At 64.0% G+C, this 18,356-nt stretch overlaps 1 protein-coding gene across 13 annotated transcripts in view; it reads left to right on the top strand.

Moving 5' to 3' along the window:
- Nucleotides 1-18,356, top strand: part of SZT2 (SZT2 subunit of KICSTOR complex) — a 49,718-nt gene that overhangs the window by 18,666 nt on the left and 12,696 nt on the right. For 5 of the 13 annotated variants that reach the window (XR_002345235.2, XR_002345234.2, XM_021096876.2 and 2 more), the window contains 41 exons: nucleotides 808-1,018; nucleotides 1,242-1,412; nucleotides 1,802-2,036; nucleotides 2,220-2,349; nucleotides 3,335-3,477; nucleotides 3,704-3,856; nucleotides 3,951-4,065; nucleotides 4,274-4,491; nucleotides 4,590-4,805; nucleotides 5,182-5,260; nucleotides 5,477-5,571; nucleotides 5,804-5,972; nucleotides 6,174-6,288; nucleotides 6,402-6,515; nucleotides 6,694-6,864; nucleotides 7,022-7,068; nucleotides 7,359-7,482; nucleotides 7,583-7,747; nucleotides 7,834-8,038; nucleotides 8,336-8,451; nucleotides 8,572-8,818; nucleotides 9,588-9,729; nucleotides 9,863-9,955; nucleotides 10,093-10,171; nucleotides 10,273-10,566; nucleotides 10,715-10,856; nucleotides 11,032-11,127; nucleotides 11,213-11,276; nucleotides 11,499-11,684; nucleotides 11,988-12,155; nucleotides 12,242-12,329; nucleotides 12,422-12,493; nucleotides 12,662-12,863; nucleotides 13,948-14,047; nucleotides 14,738-14,867; nucleotides 16,590-16,742; nucleotides 16,844-16,946; nucleotides 17,035-17,140; nucleotides 17,222-17,333; nucleotides 17,913-18,031; nucleotides 18,140-18,304. Coding sequence is in view for 6 of the 13 variants with exons in the window: in XM_021096876.2 (XP_020952535.2) it covers nucleotides 808-1,018; nucleotides 1,242-1,412; nucleotides 1,802-2,036; nucleotides 2,220-2,349; nucleotides 3,335-3,477; nucleotides 3,704-3,856; nucleotides 3,951-4,065; nucleotides 4,274-4,491; nucleotides 4,590-4,805; nucleotides 5,182-5,260; nucleotides 5,477-5,571; nucleotides 5,804-5,972; nucleotides 6,174-6,288; nucleotides 6,402-6,515; nucleotides 6,694-6,864; nucleotides 7,022-7,068; nucleotides 7,359-7,482; nucleotides 7,583-7,747; nucleotides 7,834-8,038; nucleotides 8,336-8,451; nucleotides 8,572-8,818; nucleotides 9,588-9,729; nucleotides 9,863-9,955; nucleotides 10,093-10,171; nucleotides 10,273-10,566; nucleotides 10,715-10,856; nucleotides 11,032-11,127; nucleotides 11,213-11,276; nucleotides 11,499-11,684; nucleotides 11,988-12,155; nucleotides 12,242-12,329; nucleotides 12,422-12,493; nucleotides 12,662-12,863; nucleotides 13,948-14,047; nucleotides 14,738-14,867; nucleotides 16,590-16,742; nucleotides 16,844-16,946; nucleotides 17,035-17,140; nucleotides 17,222-17,333; nucleotides 17,913-18,031; nucleotides 18,140-18,304 (5,853 nt within the window). In the remaining 7 variants the exon portion in view is untranslated. Of the gene's footprint in view, nucleotides 1-807; nucleotides 1,019-1,241; nucleotides 1,413-1,801; nucleotides 2,037-2,219; nucleotides 2,350-3,334; nucleotides 3,478-3,703; nucleotides 3,865-3,950; nucleotides 4,066-4,273; nucleotides 4,492-4,589; nucleotides 4,806-5,181; nucleotides 5,261-5,476; nucleotides 5,572-5,803; nucleotides 5,973-6,173; nucleotides 6,289-6,401; nucleotides 6,516-6,693; nucleotides 6,865-7,021; nucleotides 7,069-7,358; nucleotides 7,483-7,582; nucleotides 7,748-7,833; nucleotides 8,039-8,335; nucleotides 8,452-8,571; nucleotides 8,819-9,587; nucleotides 9,730-9,862; nucleotides 9,956-10,092; nucleotides 10,172-10,272; nucleotides 10,567-10,714; nucleotides 10,857-11,031; nucleotides 11,128-11,212; nucleotides 11,277-11,425; nucleotides 11,685-11,987; nucleotides 12,156-12,241; nucleotides 12,330-12,421; nucleotides 12,494-12,661; nucleotides 12,864-13,947; nucleotides 14,048-14,737; nucleotides 14,868-16,490; nucleotides 16,743-16,843; nucleotides 16,947-17,034; nucleotides 17,141-17,221; nucleotides 17,334-17,912; nucleotides 18,032-18,139; nucleotides 18,305-18,356 lie in introns of those variants that run through there. The other 8 variants (XR_014808444.1, XR_014808445.1, XM_084965214.1 and 5 more) reach the window with 5 other exon arrangements.

Here is an 18,356-nt window from a genome sequence, read left to right as displayed (position 1 = left end):
TACCCTGCTGCACTCGTGTAGCGTGGAAACAGACACAGACAATACAAAACTGAATGGAGGTGGTTGTGTTCCAGTAAAACCTCATTTACAAAAACAGGTGAGGAGTTCCTGTCATGGCTCAGTGGTAATGAACCCGACTGGTATCCACGAGGTTCGATCCCTGGCCTCGCTTAGTGGGTTAAGGATCCCGCATTGCATGAGCTGTGGTGTAGGTCGCAGATGTGGCTCAGATCTGACGTTGCTTTGGCTGTGGCGTAGGCCAGCAGCTACAGCTCCTATTTAACCCCTCACCTGGGAACCTCCATATGCTGCCAGTGCAGCCCCCAAAAGACAAGAATTAGGTGATAGGCTAGAGTTGGGCACAGGTAGTTTGCCAGTCTCTGGATAAGCAGCATTGGCATCACCAGGGAGCCTGTTAGAAACGCAAAATCCCAGGCCACACCCCAGATCTGCGGGTTATAATAAAATCCCCAGGTGTTTTGTCTGCACCCTAAAGTTCGAGGAGCACTTTGGTTAAACACTGCAGTCTCAAGATGATGACAAGAATCCAGGGAACCAGTGGCCAAAATCTTGAGTGAACGGGGGCAGGCTGGCATTGACGTGGAACAGGAAGGGTGTGCTGGGCTTCAGACCGAAGAAGGACTCAGGGCAGGAAAGCCGCCCAGCCGTGGCCTGTGTTGGGAGGACGCTGGCCCACTTCCCACTGTGCGCCGGGCATGGCAGCAGCCGCGCAGCCCTGTCTTTTGTTGTACGTGCTTCTCTGGTGGCTCCTTTGGAGCTGGGTCTCTAAGCGCTCCCTTTCTTCAGGTGGGAGGAGTTTACTCTTACGACTGCAGTTTTGGCCACGTGCCCAATGTGGAATTGATGAAATTCATCGCAATGGCAACCTTTGGCTCCTACCTGTCCACTTGTCCTGAGCCCGAGCCCGGCAACCTGGGTCTGACTGTTTACCACCGGGCCTTTCTCCTCTACTCCTTCCTGCGCAGTGGGGAAGCCCTGAACCCTGAATATTACTGCGGTGAGGGGCGGCCTGGGGGAGGTGGGGGAGTGCAGCCGGGCCCAGAGATGATGCGGGACTCCACCTGGGGCTGGGGTCCCAGGGGACGGAGAGTCTAACCGGGGCTGTGGGCTCGGGCGCTGTTCCTTCCCGTGATTGATTCAGCCTGCCCCCCCACCGCATCCCCACCCCCATCAGCTAACCGACAGGCGCTTCCCCTCCCCCGTCCTCACTGCTCCTCTAGGCTCTCAGCACCGCCTGTTTAACGAGCACCTGGTCTCCGCGAGCAGCAACCCCGCCCTGGCCCTGCGCCGCAAGAAGCACACTGAGAAGGAGGTGGCGGCTGACTTGGTCAGCACCGTGTCGGTGCGGCTTCGAGAGGGCTACAGCGTCCGAGAGGTCGCGCTGACCAAAGGTGGGGGTCGCTGGCCCTGTTGTATCCCCTGAGTCTGAGCAGAGCGGAAGACACTCCTGCCCCGTGCATGAAAGCGTGTCACAGTGACAGATGCTGCTGCCATCTGACACAAGTGGGTTCTGAGCTGCCCTCAGGGCTCAGGTCTCTTAGCATTCAGCTTCCCGAGTCCGTCTCCCTGTGCCCAGGATGAGTCAGCTGAGGGGTTGTGGTCCCGAACTTGGCTTTGCATTCGGATCCCCCTGCACACTTCAGAGTGTGTCAGTTGGCAGACTCTGGGCATGAACCCTGTGGAACCATGCTGGGAACCTTTGGCCGGGCTAGAGTTCCCTGAGGCTGATGCAGCTTGGGGCAGGCCTCAGCCCCTAACCAGCCCCCTGCTTTCCCCGAAGGAGGGTCCCAGCTGGAGGTGAAGCTGGTGCTGCTGTGGAAACACAACATGCGCATCGAGTACGTGGCTGTGGCGCCCTGGCCCCTGGAACCCGAGGGCCCTCGCGTCACCCGCGTGGAAGTGACTATGGAAGGCGGCTATGACATCCTGCATGACGTGTCCTGTGCCCTGAGGCAACCCATCCGCTCGCTGTATCGGACCCACGTGATCCGGCGGTTCTGGAACACACTGCAGAGGTGAGTGAGGGCGCCGCTCGGTGAGGGGAGCCCCGTCTCGTGTGCAGAGGGACCACGTGCAGTGCAGGCCGGGCAGAGTCACCCTGAGCACCAGGCTTATGTCCGGGTCCCATGCGCCCCCGGGGCTCCCCTCCGCTGCGCCCACCCGTGTGTGGCATGGCTCAGGGCTGGCCTTTGCTGCAGCATTAACCAGACGGACCAGATGCTCGCCCACCTGCAGTCCTTCTCCTCGGTCCCGGAGCACTTCACGCTCCCCGACAGCACCAAGAGCGGCGTGCCTCTCTTCTACATCCCGCCCGGCTCCACCACCCCGGTGAGCGGCTCTGACGCGCCTTCTCTGCACCCTGTGCCCCCTGGAGTTGGAGTGGCACCACGTCCGGAGCCCAGAACCACAGGGCTTCTGAGGGGATTCCTTTTCCTCCCTCTTCACTCTGAGGCCCCAAGCTAGGACCCTGAGCTTTGGCCTTGGAAGCCCCTCGCACCTCTGCACCCCGGCAGCGAGAGGCTCCTCAGCAGGCCGCGGGTGTCAGAGGTGAAGACGTGCAGAGCATCAGGTGGTGTCTCCCAGCCAACTGTCTCCCACCCCAGCCTGCTCTCCGCGTGGCACACACCATGAGCCATTTCCCACCACTGCCCACCGCCGAGGACTGGGCACCTCCCGGAGACCCTGGCTCCCTTTGCCCCGTGCCTTTTCCACGCCCAGCCCCAGCAGGCGCTTCTGCGAGCGTACAATGTTCTCGTCCTGAGGTCCCGCCGTCACCCAGTAGCTTTCCTCCTAAGTCAGTGCTGGACGCTGGGCAAGTTCCATCCTTTGCCTGGATTCAGCTTTAAAGGGCCACCCAGCCTGTCCCTGGGCTCATTCATTCTCCCTAGGCTTCATTTCGGAGGCAGTTTTTGCCTCCGTCCCAGGCTGGACCGTGGGTTTCTTTAGCCTTATACCACTGCCATCTCTAACCCCCGAACCCTGTGGTTCTCTTGCTGTTCGGGGGTTATTTATTTATTTATTTTCTTTTTTAGGGCCGCACCCGCAGCGTATGGACGTTCCCAGGCTAGGGGTCTAATCGGAGCTAAGCCACCGGCCTACACCTCAGCCACAGCCACGCCAGATCCAAGCCGTGTCTGCGACCTACACCACAGCTCACGGCAACACTGGACCCTGAACCCGCTGAGCGAGGCCAGGGATAGAACCCGCAACCCCATGGCTCCTAGTCAGATTCCTTTCCGCTGCGCCACAGCAGGAAGTCCCGTTCGGGGGTTATTCACGAATACAGCCATAGGGCCATCCTTCCTGTCCCCAGGTGCTGAGCCTTCAGCACAGTGGTTCCGACTCCTCCCACGCCCAGTTTGCGGCCTACTGGAAGCCAGTGCTCTCCATGGATGCCAACTCATGGCAGCGCTGGCTGCACATGCATCGCCTGGTGCTAATCCTGGAGCACGACACGTGGGTTTTCTCCTCGGGCCGTCGTCGGGGTGGAGGAGCGCGAGTGAGGGGGAGGAGGCGGCGACGCCCCGAGCGACCTGGGGCCGGACAAACTCCGACCCTTTCCTCCCGCTCATCAGCCCCCACGTCCTCGGGCGGGTTCTTGAAGGGGGAGGCGGCCTCTGTTCTTCGCCCCCGTGGCGGGGCCTGGCGGGGAGGGCTGGCTCAGGGCGCGCCCTCTTCCCAGGCCGACCCCCAAGCACCTGCACACCCCGGGCAGCAACGGCCGCTACAGCACGGTCCAGTGCAGGATCTCGCACTCCTCGCTGACCTCCCTGCTCCGCGACTGGAGCAGCTTCGTGCTCGTCGAGGGCTACTCCTATGTGAAGCTGCTGTCCAGGTGGGCAGGTGCTGTCCCCTCGTCCCAGACCCGCCCTCCTCCTCCTCCCGTCGGCGCCCAGCCAGGGCTGCGCCTGACGCCGGTCTCTCCCCAGGGGCCCAGAGCAGCCCCCCTCCTCCTTCTACATGATCCGCATCATTTCCAAGGCCCCCTGCATGGTGCTCCGCCTGGGCTTCCCCATCGGCACGCCCGCACAGGCTCGGCACAAGGTGAGCCGGCCCCGACGCGCTCCCAGGCCACGCAGCCTTGGGGCGCCCACTGGCTCCTTCCCCGCAGACCCCCGGGGGCTGGGGCCCGTAGAGAGGAGCCTCTAGATCAAGCGAGGCTCGGGGTGGAAGGCCCTCTCCTTGTCCATGGGCCCATTGTCCACCTCGTGGGAGGCGGGAGCAGGAGAGTCTGGTGCGATTTTCCCCTCAGATCGTCTCAGACTTGCAGGAGGAAATCCTGCGCCTGCGTTTCCCCCACCGGGTACAAAGCAAGGAGCCGACGCCCAAGGTGAAACGGAAAGGGCTGGGGGGCGCCGGCGGGGGCAGCTCTCCCTCCAAGTCGCCCCCCATGCTGGGACCACAGCAGGCCCTGTCTGACCGGCCCTGCCTTGTGGTCGTGCATAAGCCCCTGGACAAGCTGCTCATCAGGTTGGTAGAGAGGGTGGGAGGGGGCCAGGAGCGCATGGGGGGCTGTGGCTGCGCTGGGTAGGAGTAGAGACCGACTGGGAACCACCCCCGTTGCCCAGGTATGAGAAGCTGCCCCTGGACTACCGGGCGCCCTTCTTGCTGACCTTGGAGCCACCAGGGCCGCTGCCCTTGGTGTCGGGCCGCTCAGCCTCTTCTAGCCTAGCGTCGCTGTCCCGCTACCTCTACCATCAGCGCTGGCTCTGGAGCGTCCCCCCGGGCCTGGCCCCCGCCCTGCCACTCAGCGCCATCGCCCAGCTCCTCTCCATCCTCACCGAGTACGTGGCCAGCACCAGCCTGCAAGGCTGCTTGGGGCAGGCGGGAGCAGGTGCAGACTTTGGGTTTGGAAGCTGGCAGAAGGCCTGAGCCAGACACCGCCCTCTCTAGGCCCCCGTCTCCGCCGCACTGTGATGCGGAGGGCCCAGGACAGAGCGGCGCGAGCCGCTGCCCTCCCCCGCTTGATTTATCTTGACCGCGGGTCCTACTGGCCCCGCCACACCCGAGGGACCGGTGGTCTGAGCAGGGCCACCCACAGACAGGTGTGCCCAGGGGGCTGCCAGAAGGTCTGTGAGTGGTGCAGGGGGCAGGGGCCGTCCTCTGAGGGCCGCTCCCCCATCTCACCCTGTCCCCTCCGCCACTCTCGTGGGCCCTCAGAGTCCGACTCTCCGAAGGGTTCCACTTCGCCTGCAGCGGGGAGGGAATCGTCAACATGGTCCTGGAGCTGCCGATCCAGGTACGTGCCATCCCTCGTGACACCTGCCGCCCAGATCCGTCGTCAGGGCTGAGCCGGGCTGGGACCCCTGGAAAGGTGGCCTCGCAGGGGTCCTGCGGTCCGAGGCCCGTCCCAGGGCAGCGTGGTGTGAGCAGACTGACGTTTTGAGAGGCAGCGCTGGGCTGGGCCAGATCTCTGCCTGGGCTGGGTGTGCCCAAGCCCTCCATTCTGTGGCAGAACGAGCCCCCGGGGCAGGCCGCGGCGGCAGAGAGGCACACGTGCGTGGTCCAGTACATCCTCTTCCCCCCACACGCGACCTCCACCAAGGACAGGTGAGGCCCCGCCCTCCCAGCCGCCTCGCTCCCGCTCCCTCCCCTCCGTCCGCCCCGAGAGCCAGGCCGGAGAGGCTGCCTTAGAGGCCTTTTCCCCGCAGACGTGGAAAGCCCCCGTGAGAATCACGCGTCCTGGGTGCCCTGGCCTCCCGGCCTCCGCGGGCCAACCCCCGACCTTGTGGGGCCGGGTGGGCTCTCCTCCGCCCCGGGCTCAGAGCCCTTCCTCCTTTAGCTTCTCAACAGACGATGACAATGACGTGGAGGTGGAGGCCCTGGAGGGAGACTCAGAGCTCAACCTGGTGACCGAGGTGTGGGTGGAGCCCCAGTACGGACGGGTGGGACCCGGCCCGGAGAGCTGGAGGCACCTCCGGGACTTGACCTACTCCGAGATCCCTGGCGCCGTGAGTGGCCTCAGAAGTACCCCACCCCTTCTTACCAGGCCGGGGGGCAGCCCCTGGGGCGTGGCTCAGCCTGCGGGCTTCCCGGCCCCTCTGCGTCTCTGTGTTCTGAACGTCTGCGACTGCGGGCTTCTTCAGAGCGGGAGGCCGGGGTCCTCTGGGCCGAGGGGAGCTGACCCCTGCCCTCTGCTCTTCGTCCCCCAGCTCCACCCTCGGGACGTTGCCTGCATAGGCTCCATGCTGAGCTTTGAGTACCTGATACAGCTGTGCCAGAGCAAGGAGTGGAGTCCCCTGCCCCCGGAGCCCAGGGTCTCTGATGGTCAGTGGCGAAGGGGCCCTGGGGAGGAGCAGGAGACTGGGAGGGAGGAGGCGGCAGCCACGGGCAGGGATCCCGGGCCTCAGGGCGCTGCGGTCCTCCTTCCCCGCCGCCAGGGCTGGACCCGGGTGGAGACAGCTGTGTCCACGAGACCCCCTTCCGCTTTGACCTCGTGGGCCTGCTGCCTCAGTGCCAGCAGCTGCAGATGTTCTTCCTCCTGCTCGCCAGAGGTGGGTGAACTCCGCGCCTAGCGGGCCGCCAGCCGGGACTATTAGAGCACCGAGAGCGTGTGTCCACGGGCGAGCGCAAGAGCAGCGGGGGCAGGAGGCGGCTCGGAGGCTGCGGGAGGGGCCGGGCTGGCCGGGCAGCAGGCGGCTCTTGGTGCTGAGTGGAGCGTGTGTCGGGCAGAGCCGGAGGGCGTCCCTGTCGCCGAGGGGCCCTGTCCCGCCAACGACCTGGTGCTGTGCCTGCTGCACAGCTGCCTGGGGCAGGAGCTGAGTGACCGGGAGATCCCGCTGTCCGCCGCCGACCAGGCTGCCTTCCTGCGCGAGGTGCTGCGGCGGACGTGTTACAGTCCAGGTGAGCCCCCCTTCCCGGTGCCAGCCTCCAGCCCGGCCGCCTTCCCTCACTCCCAAGGCGGCTTTCGTCTGGGCTTTTGGCCTCCCCTTCTCTCCACCTCCGAGCCCTGCCTCTCTTGCCGGCCCAGCTGTCTCCCACCCCCTCTACCCCACTGTAGGTGCAGAGGGGCTACCAGTGGAGGACGGCGGGACCCTGAAGGGTCAGGTGAGCAGCAGGGCCCAGGCGCCTGGAGATCCAGCTCTTCCTGCCCCGGTCGGCGCTAGTGCCTCCTCCCCTTGAGGCCTTTGTCACCGTGACCTCCTGCGGTCCCGGCACAGTCACACCCCAGCCGCCATCCCTGGGGATACGAAGTGCCTCCTGCCCCTGACAGGAGGCCACCGCTCCTTGGTCCCTGCTCGCGCAAGCCACCCGCAGGAGGGACCCTCGGGCGGAGGAAGGGGGCGGGCGTTGGGCGGTCCCTTACAGACAGCTCTGCTCGCGTCTCTCTCTTACAGAGGCCAGGCCCTCTCGAAAGTCTGAGGCCGGCCAGCTCTGCCCAGCCCCCTCAGTGGCGCTGCTACGCAAGGCTCGTGAACCCCCAGCACGTGTTTCTGACGTTTCTCCCCGCCACCTTCCCAGGTACCAACCACCGGCCTCTCTCTTTAAGCCCCTCAGACGCAGGTGAGGGGCTCAGTCCACGGCCCGCCGGGCAGCTGATTTCGGCCCCTTTTCCCTCTAGATGTCCAGCATCTGGCTGCCTATGGCCTGGAGGGGCCGTCTCAAGAGGAGACAAGGCCCAAGTTCGGGGACGGGCACGGGGCCTCCACCCTGAGAGGTCTGGGAGGAGCTGGGGCCAAGGCTGCAGAGCCCCAGGTCCCCATCCTCAGTGTCACCCCGGCTGGCGGTAAGGCTGCTGACTCTGGGGTCAGTTAAGCAGCAGCGGAAACGGGAGCAGAGGGCTCGAGGCCACGTGCTCCTTCTTGCCCACAGACAGTGCCCAGCATCCAGGAGAGCTGAGCCCGCCCTTCCGTCGCGACGTCCAGGCTTGCACTGGGCGTCAGGCTTCACAGACAGAGGCCGCCGATGGGCCCCGGCCCCGGTGTCCTGTCTACATCTACAGCTGTGCTCTGGAAGCGCTGAGGGAGCAGCTGGTTGGCGTGCAGCCCCCTCAGGCGCCCCGAGACCTCGTCTTCCGGTGAGCGCCCCCTGTGGTGACCTGTGCCAGCCGTGGCCCCCAACCACGGCCCCCAACCGCGGCCCTGGTACACACTCAGGGGACAGACCAGCTGATGGTCAGTGGCCAGGGCTCAGCTCCTTTGCCATGTCCTCCCGGCTCCTGGCTGGGCTTCCTTCAGCGCATCAGTGGAACTCACTGGGCCGTGAATACACTTGGAGGGGAGCGAGGGGCCATCCACTGGGAAGCGGGGGGACGGCGAGTCCAAGACCTCCCTGAGGGGGGCTGGCTGAGCTGTCTCCTTCCTCCCATTCCCAGGACGCAGTTCCTCGACCAGCCCTCCCCCGCCTCAGCCTGGATGGAGCCCAGGCACAAGGAGGCGGCCAACCATTGTGCCTTGCTGCAGGAGCACGCGCAGCGATGCTACGTCCGCGGTGAGCAGCCGTGCGGGAGCAGGTGGCCGGGGAGGAGCGGGGCTTTGCGGGATTACGGGGATGGAGCCTGGCAAGGCCCTTCCAGGGCATGACCCTCGTGGCCCCGTCCGTCCCCACCAGGGCTGTTCCGGAGCCTGCAGCAGGCCCAGAGCGTGACCTCCCAGGACCTGCTAATAGCCGTGGATGCCTGTGAGGAGCTGCTGCAGGAAGTAGACATCACCCCCTTCCTGCTCGCGCTGTGCGGCCACACTCGGGGTTTGCCTCATGCACCCCCAAGCCCTGGTCCTCTCAGCCCCGGGCTCTTCAGCAGCAGCGTCGAGGAGGGCCCCGAGCCTCGGGAGCGAGCCATCCTGGCTTCCGAGTCCAGGTTGGGATGGGCCTTGAATGAGTGTAAGGGGCACACAGACCAAGTCCTTGTAAGCTGGGGCCTTCCAAGCCAGGGCAGTGGCTGGGCACAGCGGGACCCAGCACCCCGGAGGCGCTCGTGCTTTGTCGCCAGCCTCCCGCCTTCCGCCCAGGCGTCTCTCCCGTTTGGCACTGGTGGCAGCCTCCCTCCCTGGCTCCCCCAGCTCTCCTGTTCTGGTGTGGCGTGTTGAGCAGGACTGGGCAGGGCGTTGCCAGTGGCCTCAGTGAAAGTAGAGCCGTGTTCTGAGGGCATTCATGGAAAAATAGCAATGATTCCCCCAAACTTACCTGACTTTCACGGAGGCCGAAACTCTCGAAGGGAGGGAGAGAGACAGGCCGGCAGAGTGGAGGGCCGAGGACACGGAGGAAGTCCAGCCCGCTTCTGTCTCGAGGGCTCGATCCCCCGCCGCTCGTGCCCGCTAGACGGCTGCATTTTCTTCCCACCAAACCTTGCTTCCCTGCTTGGGCTCCTCCGTCACGGTGAATGAACGCTCCCTCTCCCCGGGGCCCAGCCATCCTGACTCAGTCCTCTGAGAACCACTCCAATGGGGCGCTTAGAGCCCAAACGGGGTGTGGGGGGGCAGGGGTAGTTCTTCCTGCCCCCGTTGTGTGCTGAGCTCCCCTCCTGGAGGCAGAGACAGGCGTGTGCTGCCCCCAGCTGGGAAGCAGGCTCTTCTAGGCCTTGATGGTTCCTCACCCTTCTCCGCCCCCGCCCCACCCCGACCACCCAGCATAGAGACCGAGGACCTGAGCGAGCCTGAGTTTCAGAGCAGCCGAGTCCCCGGCCATCCAGACCCCGGCCTGGAGATCTCTCTGACAGACGTCTGTCAGCTCAGGGGGGAGGCACACGATGCCCTTCACAGCCTCATCCAGGTGCGAAGCTTGGGGAGGGTGAGGGGGCAGCGGGCTCTCCGGGGTGGGGGGGGTGCGGGTGTCTGTTCTAGGGTGGCGGGGCCGTGTGCTGCCCAGCAGTGGCGGACACAGCCTCTTTCCAACGCCCAAACAGGAGAAGTTCCTGGAGATCAGTGGTCTCCACTTCCGCACAGTGCCCTCCAACCCCCACTACTTCTTCTATTGCCCCCCGTCCAGCAGGCGCGAGGTGAGTGGCTCTCTCCCTTCCCCCCCTCCCGCCCTCGACCTGCAGCCCCAGAGGCCCGCCCGGCCTGCCCAGATCCTCCTGACTCCTGGTTCCCTGAGGCGCCGCCCTGGGCCCAGCTGTCTCTTTCTTTGGCCCAGGACGAGGGCCCCCGGGACACAGTAGACAGAAAAGTCAGCGACCTGGAGTTTTCAGAGGCTGAGCTCATGGGAGAAGAAGGTGTGTAGGCCAGGGCTAGAGGTGGGAAGACTGCTTCCAGCCAGGGTTTGGGGGCCCCCGCCGCCAGCCTCTCCCGTTGACCACACCACATGCACCTCTAGGAGACACATCTGCCTGCTGTGTGGTCACTGAGAGTGACCCGGAGCTGGAGGTGGAATACCGCGAGAGCCGGGAAGCAGACCTGGGGCCTGCCGGGCTGGACTCCGCCTCTCTGTCGGACGCAGACACCGTGAACCCCGACGAGGACTCCTTCAGTGTCCTGGGGGGCGACTCACCCACCGGGCCCGAGAGCCTCGCTCATGACCTGCCACCCCTCTTCCTGCACCTCACGTGCTCCGTGCGGCTGCGCGGGCAGCACAGCTCAGTCCCCGTGAGCAGCCTGCCCACCTGCCTGGGTGAGTGTGGGGTACCTCGGGAAGGCCCTAGGTCCTGGCCAGTCTGGGGCTGGAGGGAGCCTGCGAGTATAACTCTTGTGCACTGGAGACTTGGAATCTGCGCTCGTCCCGGGGCGCCCGGCAACCCCTGACGGTCCCCCTCCCCCAGGCCAGGTGCTTTCTAGTCTGGAGGGTCCCCTCGTCGGAGGCCGAGTTCCCCTGAGGGACCTCAGTGTCACTCTGGATGTCTTCGTGCTGACCTTGCCCCTGGAAGTGGAGCTGCCGCCGACCTCAGACCCTCAGCACCACCGGTGTGGCAGCAAGTTTGGTGGGGGGTCTGGGGCTTCGTTGGGGCAGGGGGACTATGAAGGGGTCTAAGGGCACCTGGGGACTAAGGGCACCAGAAGGATTCTGAGACAGGAGTGCTGAGAAGGCCCCGGGAGGATGACAGCTGCTGACCTCTGACCTCGCGCCCACCCTGTGCAGGTCGACGTCTGAGAGCAGCGCTTCCTTCCCGCGATCTCCGGGGCAGCCGTCGGATGATGGCCTGGGGCCTCCACTGCCACCTCCAGGAGAAGACAGGTGCTGCCTTCTCTCCCTCGGAGTGCCTTGCTCCCCGTCTGCTGTGTTTTCTGGAAACCAGTCTCTCGGCTTTTCTTCCACGTAGGCACCCGGGACTGTCTAACTTGGCCGGGCCGCACAGGTTGGCTATTGAGACCACCGTGAGTGAGGTGAGGGCCTTCCCTCCGCCAGCCTAAGTCACAGCCCCCAGCTCTGAGGCCCTTTCCTTCAGACGGTGGGCTGGGCACTGCCTGTACCCTGGGCCCCAGCTGAGGCCCCGCTCGGTCTCTGAGGCAGGGCAGCTTCTGGGATCTTCTAGTCTAGGAATGAGGGATGCCCAGTCAGCGTGGGAGGCGTCCTTGGCCACTTCCCGGACTGCTCTCTGACGGTAGATCCGCTGGCTGCTGGAAGACGAGATGGTGGGGGCGCTGCGGAGAGGGGGCATCCCCCAGAGCCCTGCCCTGCACCGCGCAGCCGCCCACATCCACGGCTCCCCCGGACGCCCCACCTGCCTACGCCAGACGCTGCCGCTGAGTTTTGTGTTTGGGCCCGAGCGTTCGCTAACACAGTTCAAGGAGGTATGCTACCCTCCGAACACTCCCTGGTGGCCCGGGGGCCCATCCTCGCTGGAATCCACTTGCAGAACTGGCAGGCCCTCTCTTAAGGCCACCTCCTCCCCACACCGTCTGTCCCCCACTCTGTGCCTGGAAGCCCCACTCAGTGGGAAGAGACCCAGCGCCTCCTTGCCCCGGAGCTGTTGCACCTTTTTGGGGATGCTCGTGTCTGCCTCACCAGGTGGGAGGGTCTCTTGAGGATGTGCGGGCTGCCACGGACGGGGGGGCTGCTCCGCCTCAACTCTGCCCTTGGCTCCTGCCCCCCAGGAGTTCCGCCGCCTCCACCTCCCTGGTCACGTTCTTCTCGAGGACCCTGACAGCGGCTTCTTCTTTGTGGCAGCTGGCCAGCAGCCAGGCGGGTCCCACGGGGGGCCCCCTTCGGCAGCCTGGGCTTGGCACAGCCCTGAGGACAGGGCGGAAGGCGTCGAAGGGGAGGTGAGTCTCTTCTGGGCTGACCATGGCATGGAGCGAGTGGTGGTGGCCGTGGAGCCTATACTCCATCCTGACCTCCTGCCCCTCAGGCCCTGGCAGCCAGCCCCCAAGTCCCTGGCTCCCCAGAGGATTCCGAGGGCCCCCTGCTCATCAGTCTGCCCAGCCCGTCTCAGGGAGGTAAGAGAGGACCTGCCCCTCCCTGGCCCTGCCTCTGGGTCCAGAGGGCGTCCTAGGCAGGACTGAAAGAGGTATGTCCTTTCGCTTCCCAGGGAGCCAGCCTGGGCCCAGCCAGGGACTCAGCCTCATGTCCAGTCAGGGCAGTGTGGATTCGGACCACCTAGGTAAGCTGGGGGCGGGGGGGCGTGGAGGACTGAGCTGATGGGAAGGGGACTCGGGGCTGCACAGCGCAGGTCTGGGCGGGGCCATGGGAAGGGACTAAGCTGCAGGGGCCGCCAAGCTGGCGCACTTGGGGGCGCAGATGAGGCTGAACTTGAGCACATTTGACACAGGTTATGATGGTGGCAGCAGCGGCTCAGACAGTGAGGGTCCCAGTGAGACCCTGGGGGAGAAGGCCCCCTTCACGCTGAGGACCCCCCCTGGGCTGGCGCCTCCACAGCCTTCGCTCACGGGCCTCCCTGGGCCCTGCCTGCCTGACTTCTGGCTCATCGTCCGGGTGCTGCAGGACCGCGTGGAAGTGTATGCGCACGCGCGGTAAGGAGAAGCCCGGCCCTGCACCCTGACCCTGACAGTAGCTTCCTCTCCCTGGTCCCACAGCTCCCCCTCCGTGTCGTCGGAAGGCTAGACTTGGGACCGAGGGTTTGGGTGGTGGTCTGACGGTATTCTACGGTTGGGGGGGCTCCTGACCACTTCCCCAGTAGCAAAGCCCATCACTCCCCTCTCCTGACGGAGTCAAAGAGTGGACGAGGATTTGGGCTTCTGGCCGAGCACTAAAACATCTGTAGATCGGAGCAGCTTCAGGAGCTGCTGCGGAGTGAAAATAAAGAGTATCGAATGAGGACTTACTGTCGTCAGGCACTGTTCTAAGTGTGTCACGTGGATCAACTTACTTAATCTGTGACAGCCCTGCGAAGCGTTATCCTTGGGTCTGAGTGAAGAAGCTCCAGCGTAGATAAGTTCAATACTTGCCCAAGGTCCCAGTTTGCAAGTGGCAGCACCAGGACTCATACCTAGGCATCTGGTTCAATACTGCTCTCATCACAGGACTGGGGGGCTGGAGAGCAGGGGGGCACTACCATTCTGAGAAAGAAGATGTGAGGATATGGAGTTCCCGTCGTGGCGCAGGGGAAACGAATCTGACTAGGTACCATGAGGTTGTAGGTTCAATCCCTGGCCCCACTCAGCAGATTAAGGATCTGGCGTTGCCACGAGCTGTGGTGTAGGCCGCAGACGCAGCTCAGAGCTGGTGTTGCTGTGGCTGTGGTGTAGGCCAGCAGCTGCAGCTCCAATTGGACCCCCTAGCCTGGGAACGTCCATATGCTGTGGGTGTGGCCCTAAAAAGCAAAAAAAAAAAAAAAAAAAAAAAAAAGATGTGAGGATAAAAAAGATGCAAGCTGCACGACGGAAGCCTCAGTGCGGGACCCACATGGACGCTGTAAGGCGAGCGTGGAGCCAGGCTTCCAGAGTCGCTATTGAGAAGTCCGTATTTCCCAGTTCCCGTCATGTTTCTTTCCCTTTGCCCAGTCTCCCTTCCTTTTCATGGCTCCTCTCGACCCAGCTCCCGCGGCCCCTCCCCCCACCCCCCACCGCAATCCGCTGTGTGGTCTGTCCCTCCCAGGAGCCTGGTTCGGGAGGATGGGGGGCCAGGCACCGAGTGTCGCCACCTGCAGCAGCTCCTGGTGCGGCGAGTCGGGGAGATCTGCCGGGAGGTCAACCAGGTAGGCAGCCGGGGCAGGGCTCTCCCGGCAAGAGACACGCCCGGGGCCGAAGGGGTTCCCAGGAACTCGACCTTCAGAGGCTGCGGCTCCGTCTCGGACATTTTCTTTGACCCAGTTACTGAGATGCTGCTTCTCCCCAGACCCCCTGCAGCCTGGGGAGCTCCCTGACCCACCCCCAGAGGGGCTACTCCCTCCTCTCCTCCCAGTGGCCGCGAGGCGCCCCCTCTCATTGCACTCTGCTGGTATCAGGGACCTGACAGTGACCAAAACAGAGGGACACCCTGACTCTGGAGCTCGTGCGGAGGGGGGGATAGACATGGAACAACTAAATCCCACAAGTTGTTTCCGCCGCACTTGTGAAGGCTGCTCCAGAGGCAAAGCAGAGAGGGCTGTGAGGGCCCAAGACAGGGATCCGACCCTCTGCAGGCTCAGGGAAGGGCTTCGGGAGAGGAGATGTTGAGGCGGGGACCCGAAGGATGGTGAACAGGCGCTGGCAAAGAGGGACGCGCTCCTAACTGGGCTCCAGGGCCCCAAGCCCAGCGACGCTCACACACCCCCGCTGGGCTCCCAGGGCTCCCGGATGCCCTCTTTGACCTCTGACCCCGGCGATCTTGGGCGTCCCCTCACCACCACCGCCCGAGGACAGGGACTGTTTCCGTCCCTGAGACCTCGCCCCCCCACCCCCACCAGCGGCTGCTGCTCCAGGATCTTCACGACAGTCACGTGTGTAACTCTCTGCTGGTGGCCGAGAGCGAGGAAGATCTGTGGCGCAGCGAGACCCCCTACCACTCCCGCCAGCGGGCGCCGCCGCCCAGCGACGGTAAGGCCCACGCAGGAGCCCCCCGCACAGAGGGATGCTGCTGCCCTTTCCTTTACTCAGGACCCGGGGGAGACGCTGCGGGCAGAGTCACCGTCGCTTGGTCGTCGGCGCCAGGTGACACAGGGCAGGCATGGAGGAGAGGACAGAGAAGGATCCGGATTTGGCTGCTGCGAGTTCATCAGTGACTTTAGTGAAAGGGCTGTCGGCAGAGAGTTGGGAGCAGAAGCCAGAGGAAATAGAATCATGAAAGGAGGAGCCGCCAGTCACTCTCTTTCAAGTAGCCTGGCAGTGAAGGGAGAGACAAAGTCGATACGGCAGAAACGAAAGGAAGATGGGAGGCAAGGCAGGAATTTAAAGCAAGGCAGAGACTTGAGTTCGTTTATGCCCCACGGGGTGGGGGGAGGTTGAGGAAAACAGGAGACAGGGGCACCGGCCGTGACCTGCCTTCCTAAGGGCAGGCGTCTCCCTGGCCTCCCTTGTCCTCTAAAAGGACCACTTTTGCCTGCGGGGTAACAGGGCTGAGAAGGGGGCAGGGATGGTGGACAGGTAGGCCAGGTCCCAGGTGAGAAACCCAGGGGGGCGGAGCCTGAGGGCTGGTAGGAGGATGTGCCTTCTGATTGGCTGTCCCTCCAGACGGGCAGGCGCGGCAGCTTTGGGGATGTCTGAGACCTGTGGCCGCGGTTAGGTGGTGCGGTCATCCACTCCAGGCGGTGACTGCCGTCTCCAGCTTCTGCTCCCTTCTCCTGCTCCTCAGGGCCTCTCACCCCGCTCACGGCGGAGAGCCAGAGCATGCCGTTCCTGTGCGGTTCTGTCTTTGGTCTAAAAGTAACGTCAGATCACTCCTTATTTTTAACATGCTTAGCAAGTCTGTAGACAGACGTTCCTAACAGATCCGGGGAGTGTGTCCCTCAGCGCATCCTAGGATGCGTTCGTATCAAAGCCGAGTCCCCGTAACTCTGGGGGCTTCCCAGGGTTTTGAAGGCACCCTCTGCAAACTGGGAATGAGCTATGACAGCCTAACGCTCTACTTCACGAGGGCTCCCAGCCGGAACCCAGACCCAGCCCGTCCTCATTTTAGTGTCTCCGTATGGTTTCACTGAAACCCTTAGCAACCAGCATCCCATTCCAGACTCTGCAGCCTCCTGGGGATCCAGTCCCCTGTTCGCATCTGACAGCAGCTTCCCTGGGAAACCAAATTGCCACCTGGACCTGCTGGAAGGTTCCTCAACCTGGAAATTGGGAAAGGGTCCATCAAGGCCGTGGGCTCTTGCATGGCGGCATGCCGCCCTTATCTCTGGGTTAGCAGCCCTCCAAAGCACAGGACGTAGTTTCCGCACTCTGCCGCGCGCGTGTGTAAGGGTCACACCCTTTTTGTTCAAGTGGGGTTATTGACGCAGGTCCCAAGGATACACAGGAGGGTATACATTACGCGTTACGTTGTGTCAGGCTCAGGGTGTCTTGGCCTTATCTTCAGGACCCGCGCATGCTCTGCCCGTCCCGACTCCGCTTCTTAGCTTCTCCAGGTCTCCCTGAGATAGTTCTGAAAACCTTCGTGCCGTGACCTGACTTCCTCAGGGCATGGTCCTGCCCTGTTACCCCAAACGACCGTCTCGCCCTCTGCAGAGTAACAGGCCCGAGGAGTCCGGGGGTGAGGACAGCTGAGAAGGCTCTGAGGGCAGAGGGCTGTGTCCCCTTCCTGAGCCGCCGTCTCCCTCCCCCCAGACTATGCTGCGGATGACAGCTGTGGACCGCGAGGCTATCTGGCCGCCACCATGCAGTTTGTCCCTGGCCATTTCTCCTGTGACGTGGTGTGGGGAACCGTGATCCGGGTCCATTCCCGCCTCAAAATGGGGCCCAGCATGGGGGTCTCTCGGGGTATGTGGTTGGCATCAGAGGGCAGGTGGATTTGGGGGTCGGGGGGGGCCTCTGGAGAAGGGAGCCTCCTGAGCCCGTGTGCCCCCCGTGTGCCCCCGTAGCCATCCAAGCCCTGCGCTCCGTGCTCAACGCCTTCTCTGTGGTGAACCGGAAGAACATGTTTGTGTATCAGGAGCGAGCAACAAAGGCTGTGTACTACCTGCGGTAAGTGGCCCCGGGCCGAAGGGCTGCCGCTCGGGTCAGACACGGTGCCGGAGGGGCGGTGGCCAAAGCCCTTGCCGCTCTTGCCCAGGCTCCTGGAGACGTCCTGCACTGAACGCTCGTGGGACAGTGACACCCTGCCCCCGTCTCTAGCTCTGTCCCGAAGCCAGGAGCCCATCTACTCGGAGGACACCTCGGCACGTATCCCCCCTGCTCCCTGGTGGCCCCTGCTCCCCGATGCCCCCTGGAGCCGGGCCCTGACCAGGATTTCCCTGCAGGGCCCTCGTTCTCCCCTGGACGTGGCTTCCAGCCGCGGTTCAGACGCCGCTCGTCCTGTGGGCCAAGTGGACAGACACATCCAGCTGCTGGTGCACGGCGTAGGGCAGGCAGGTAAGGCTGCGGGGAGGGCCCGGGCGTGACCGGATGAGGTCCCCAAATCCGCCGGAACATCTTCCTGCCCTAGCTCGTGCCCTGCTCCGGGCTCCCCTCCAGCAGGAGCCGGCTGGGAAAGGACGGGCTCCGTGATGCGGAGGGTAGGACCCGCGGCTGACTGAAGTGCAGCTTGGGAAAGAGGAGCCGTAAGAGTTGACACTGGGGTCTCTCACCTGGGGCTAGATGGCGGCCCCACTGGCCAGCCACAAGGCAGGTTTAGGGTGAAGCGGATGGGTTGGCTGTGGGACGTATTGTACCTGAGGTGTCTAGGAGGCGGCTGGCACGCTTAATTTATTTATGGCTCAGTTAATGTTTCCTAGTCTTGGGCTAAGACGGGTGCCTCTGAGGTAAATGCCATCATCATTCCCATGAATTGAGGAGGCCCTGAGCCTCCGAGAAGTAATTCCCACTGGTCCACAGTCACATGATCCGCCCGGCGCCGGCCTCTGGCGTGTGGGGAGATGTTTGCGTCTGGCGCTAAGGGCTGGGATGGGCGAGCTGCACCCTCGGTCACCTTCCCACCACGGCTGCACCCAGGTCCCGAGATCACGGACGAGCTGGTGCGGGTTCTGCGTCGGCGCCTGGACGAGGCCACGCTGGACGTGATCACAGTCATGCTTGTCCGGAACTGCAAGCTGACCCCAGCCGATGTGGAGGTCAGCTCCTCCCGGGCTCAGCGTCCTTCCGTGGCTCTGCCGCGGCCGCAGGGCCGGTCTCTGCCGGGACCGCCTCCTTCAGCGCTGACCCCCCATCCCCCTCTGCAGTTCATCCAGCCCCCCGGAAGTCTCCCCTCAGAGGTGCTGCACCTGGCGCTGCCCGCCTCCTGCAGGCCCTGGCTCCCTGCGCTGGCCTGGTACCTGCGGCAGAACCTGCTCGTCTTCCTGCACTCCCCCAAGTACACGGACAGCAACAGCCGCAACCACTTCCAGGTGCGACGGCCCCCACCTCTGCACCCTTACTGTGTCGCCGTTTCCCACAGAT

Source organism: Sus scrofa, chromosome 6 (assembly GCF_054392235.1).
Source record: "Sus scrofa isolate SSC_HxYL_T2T_F1_AM1 chromosome 6, Sscrofa_HxYL_maternal_Yorkshire_Landrace_v2.0, whole genome shotgun sequence".
In the NCBI taxonomy this organism is placed as follows: domain Eukaryota; kingdom Metazoa; phylum Chordata; class Mammalia; order Artiodactyla; family Suidae; genus Sus; species Sus scrofa.
This window is presented reverse-complemented; position numbering and strand designations above follow the sequence as displayed.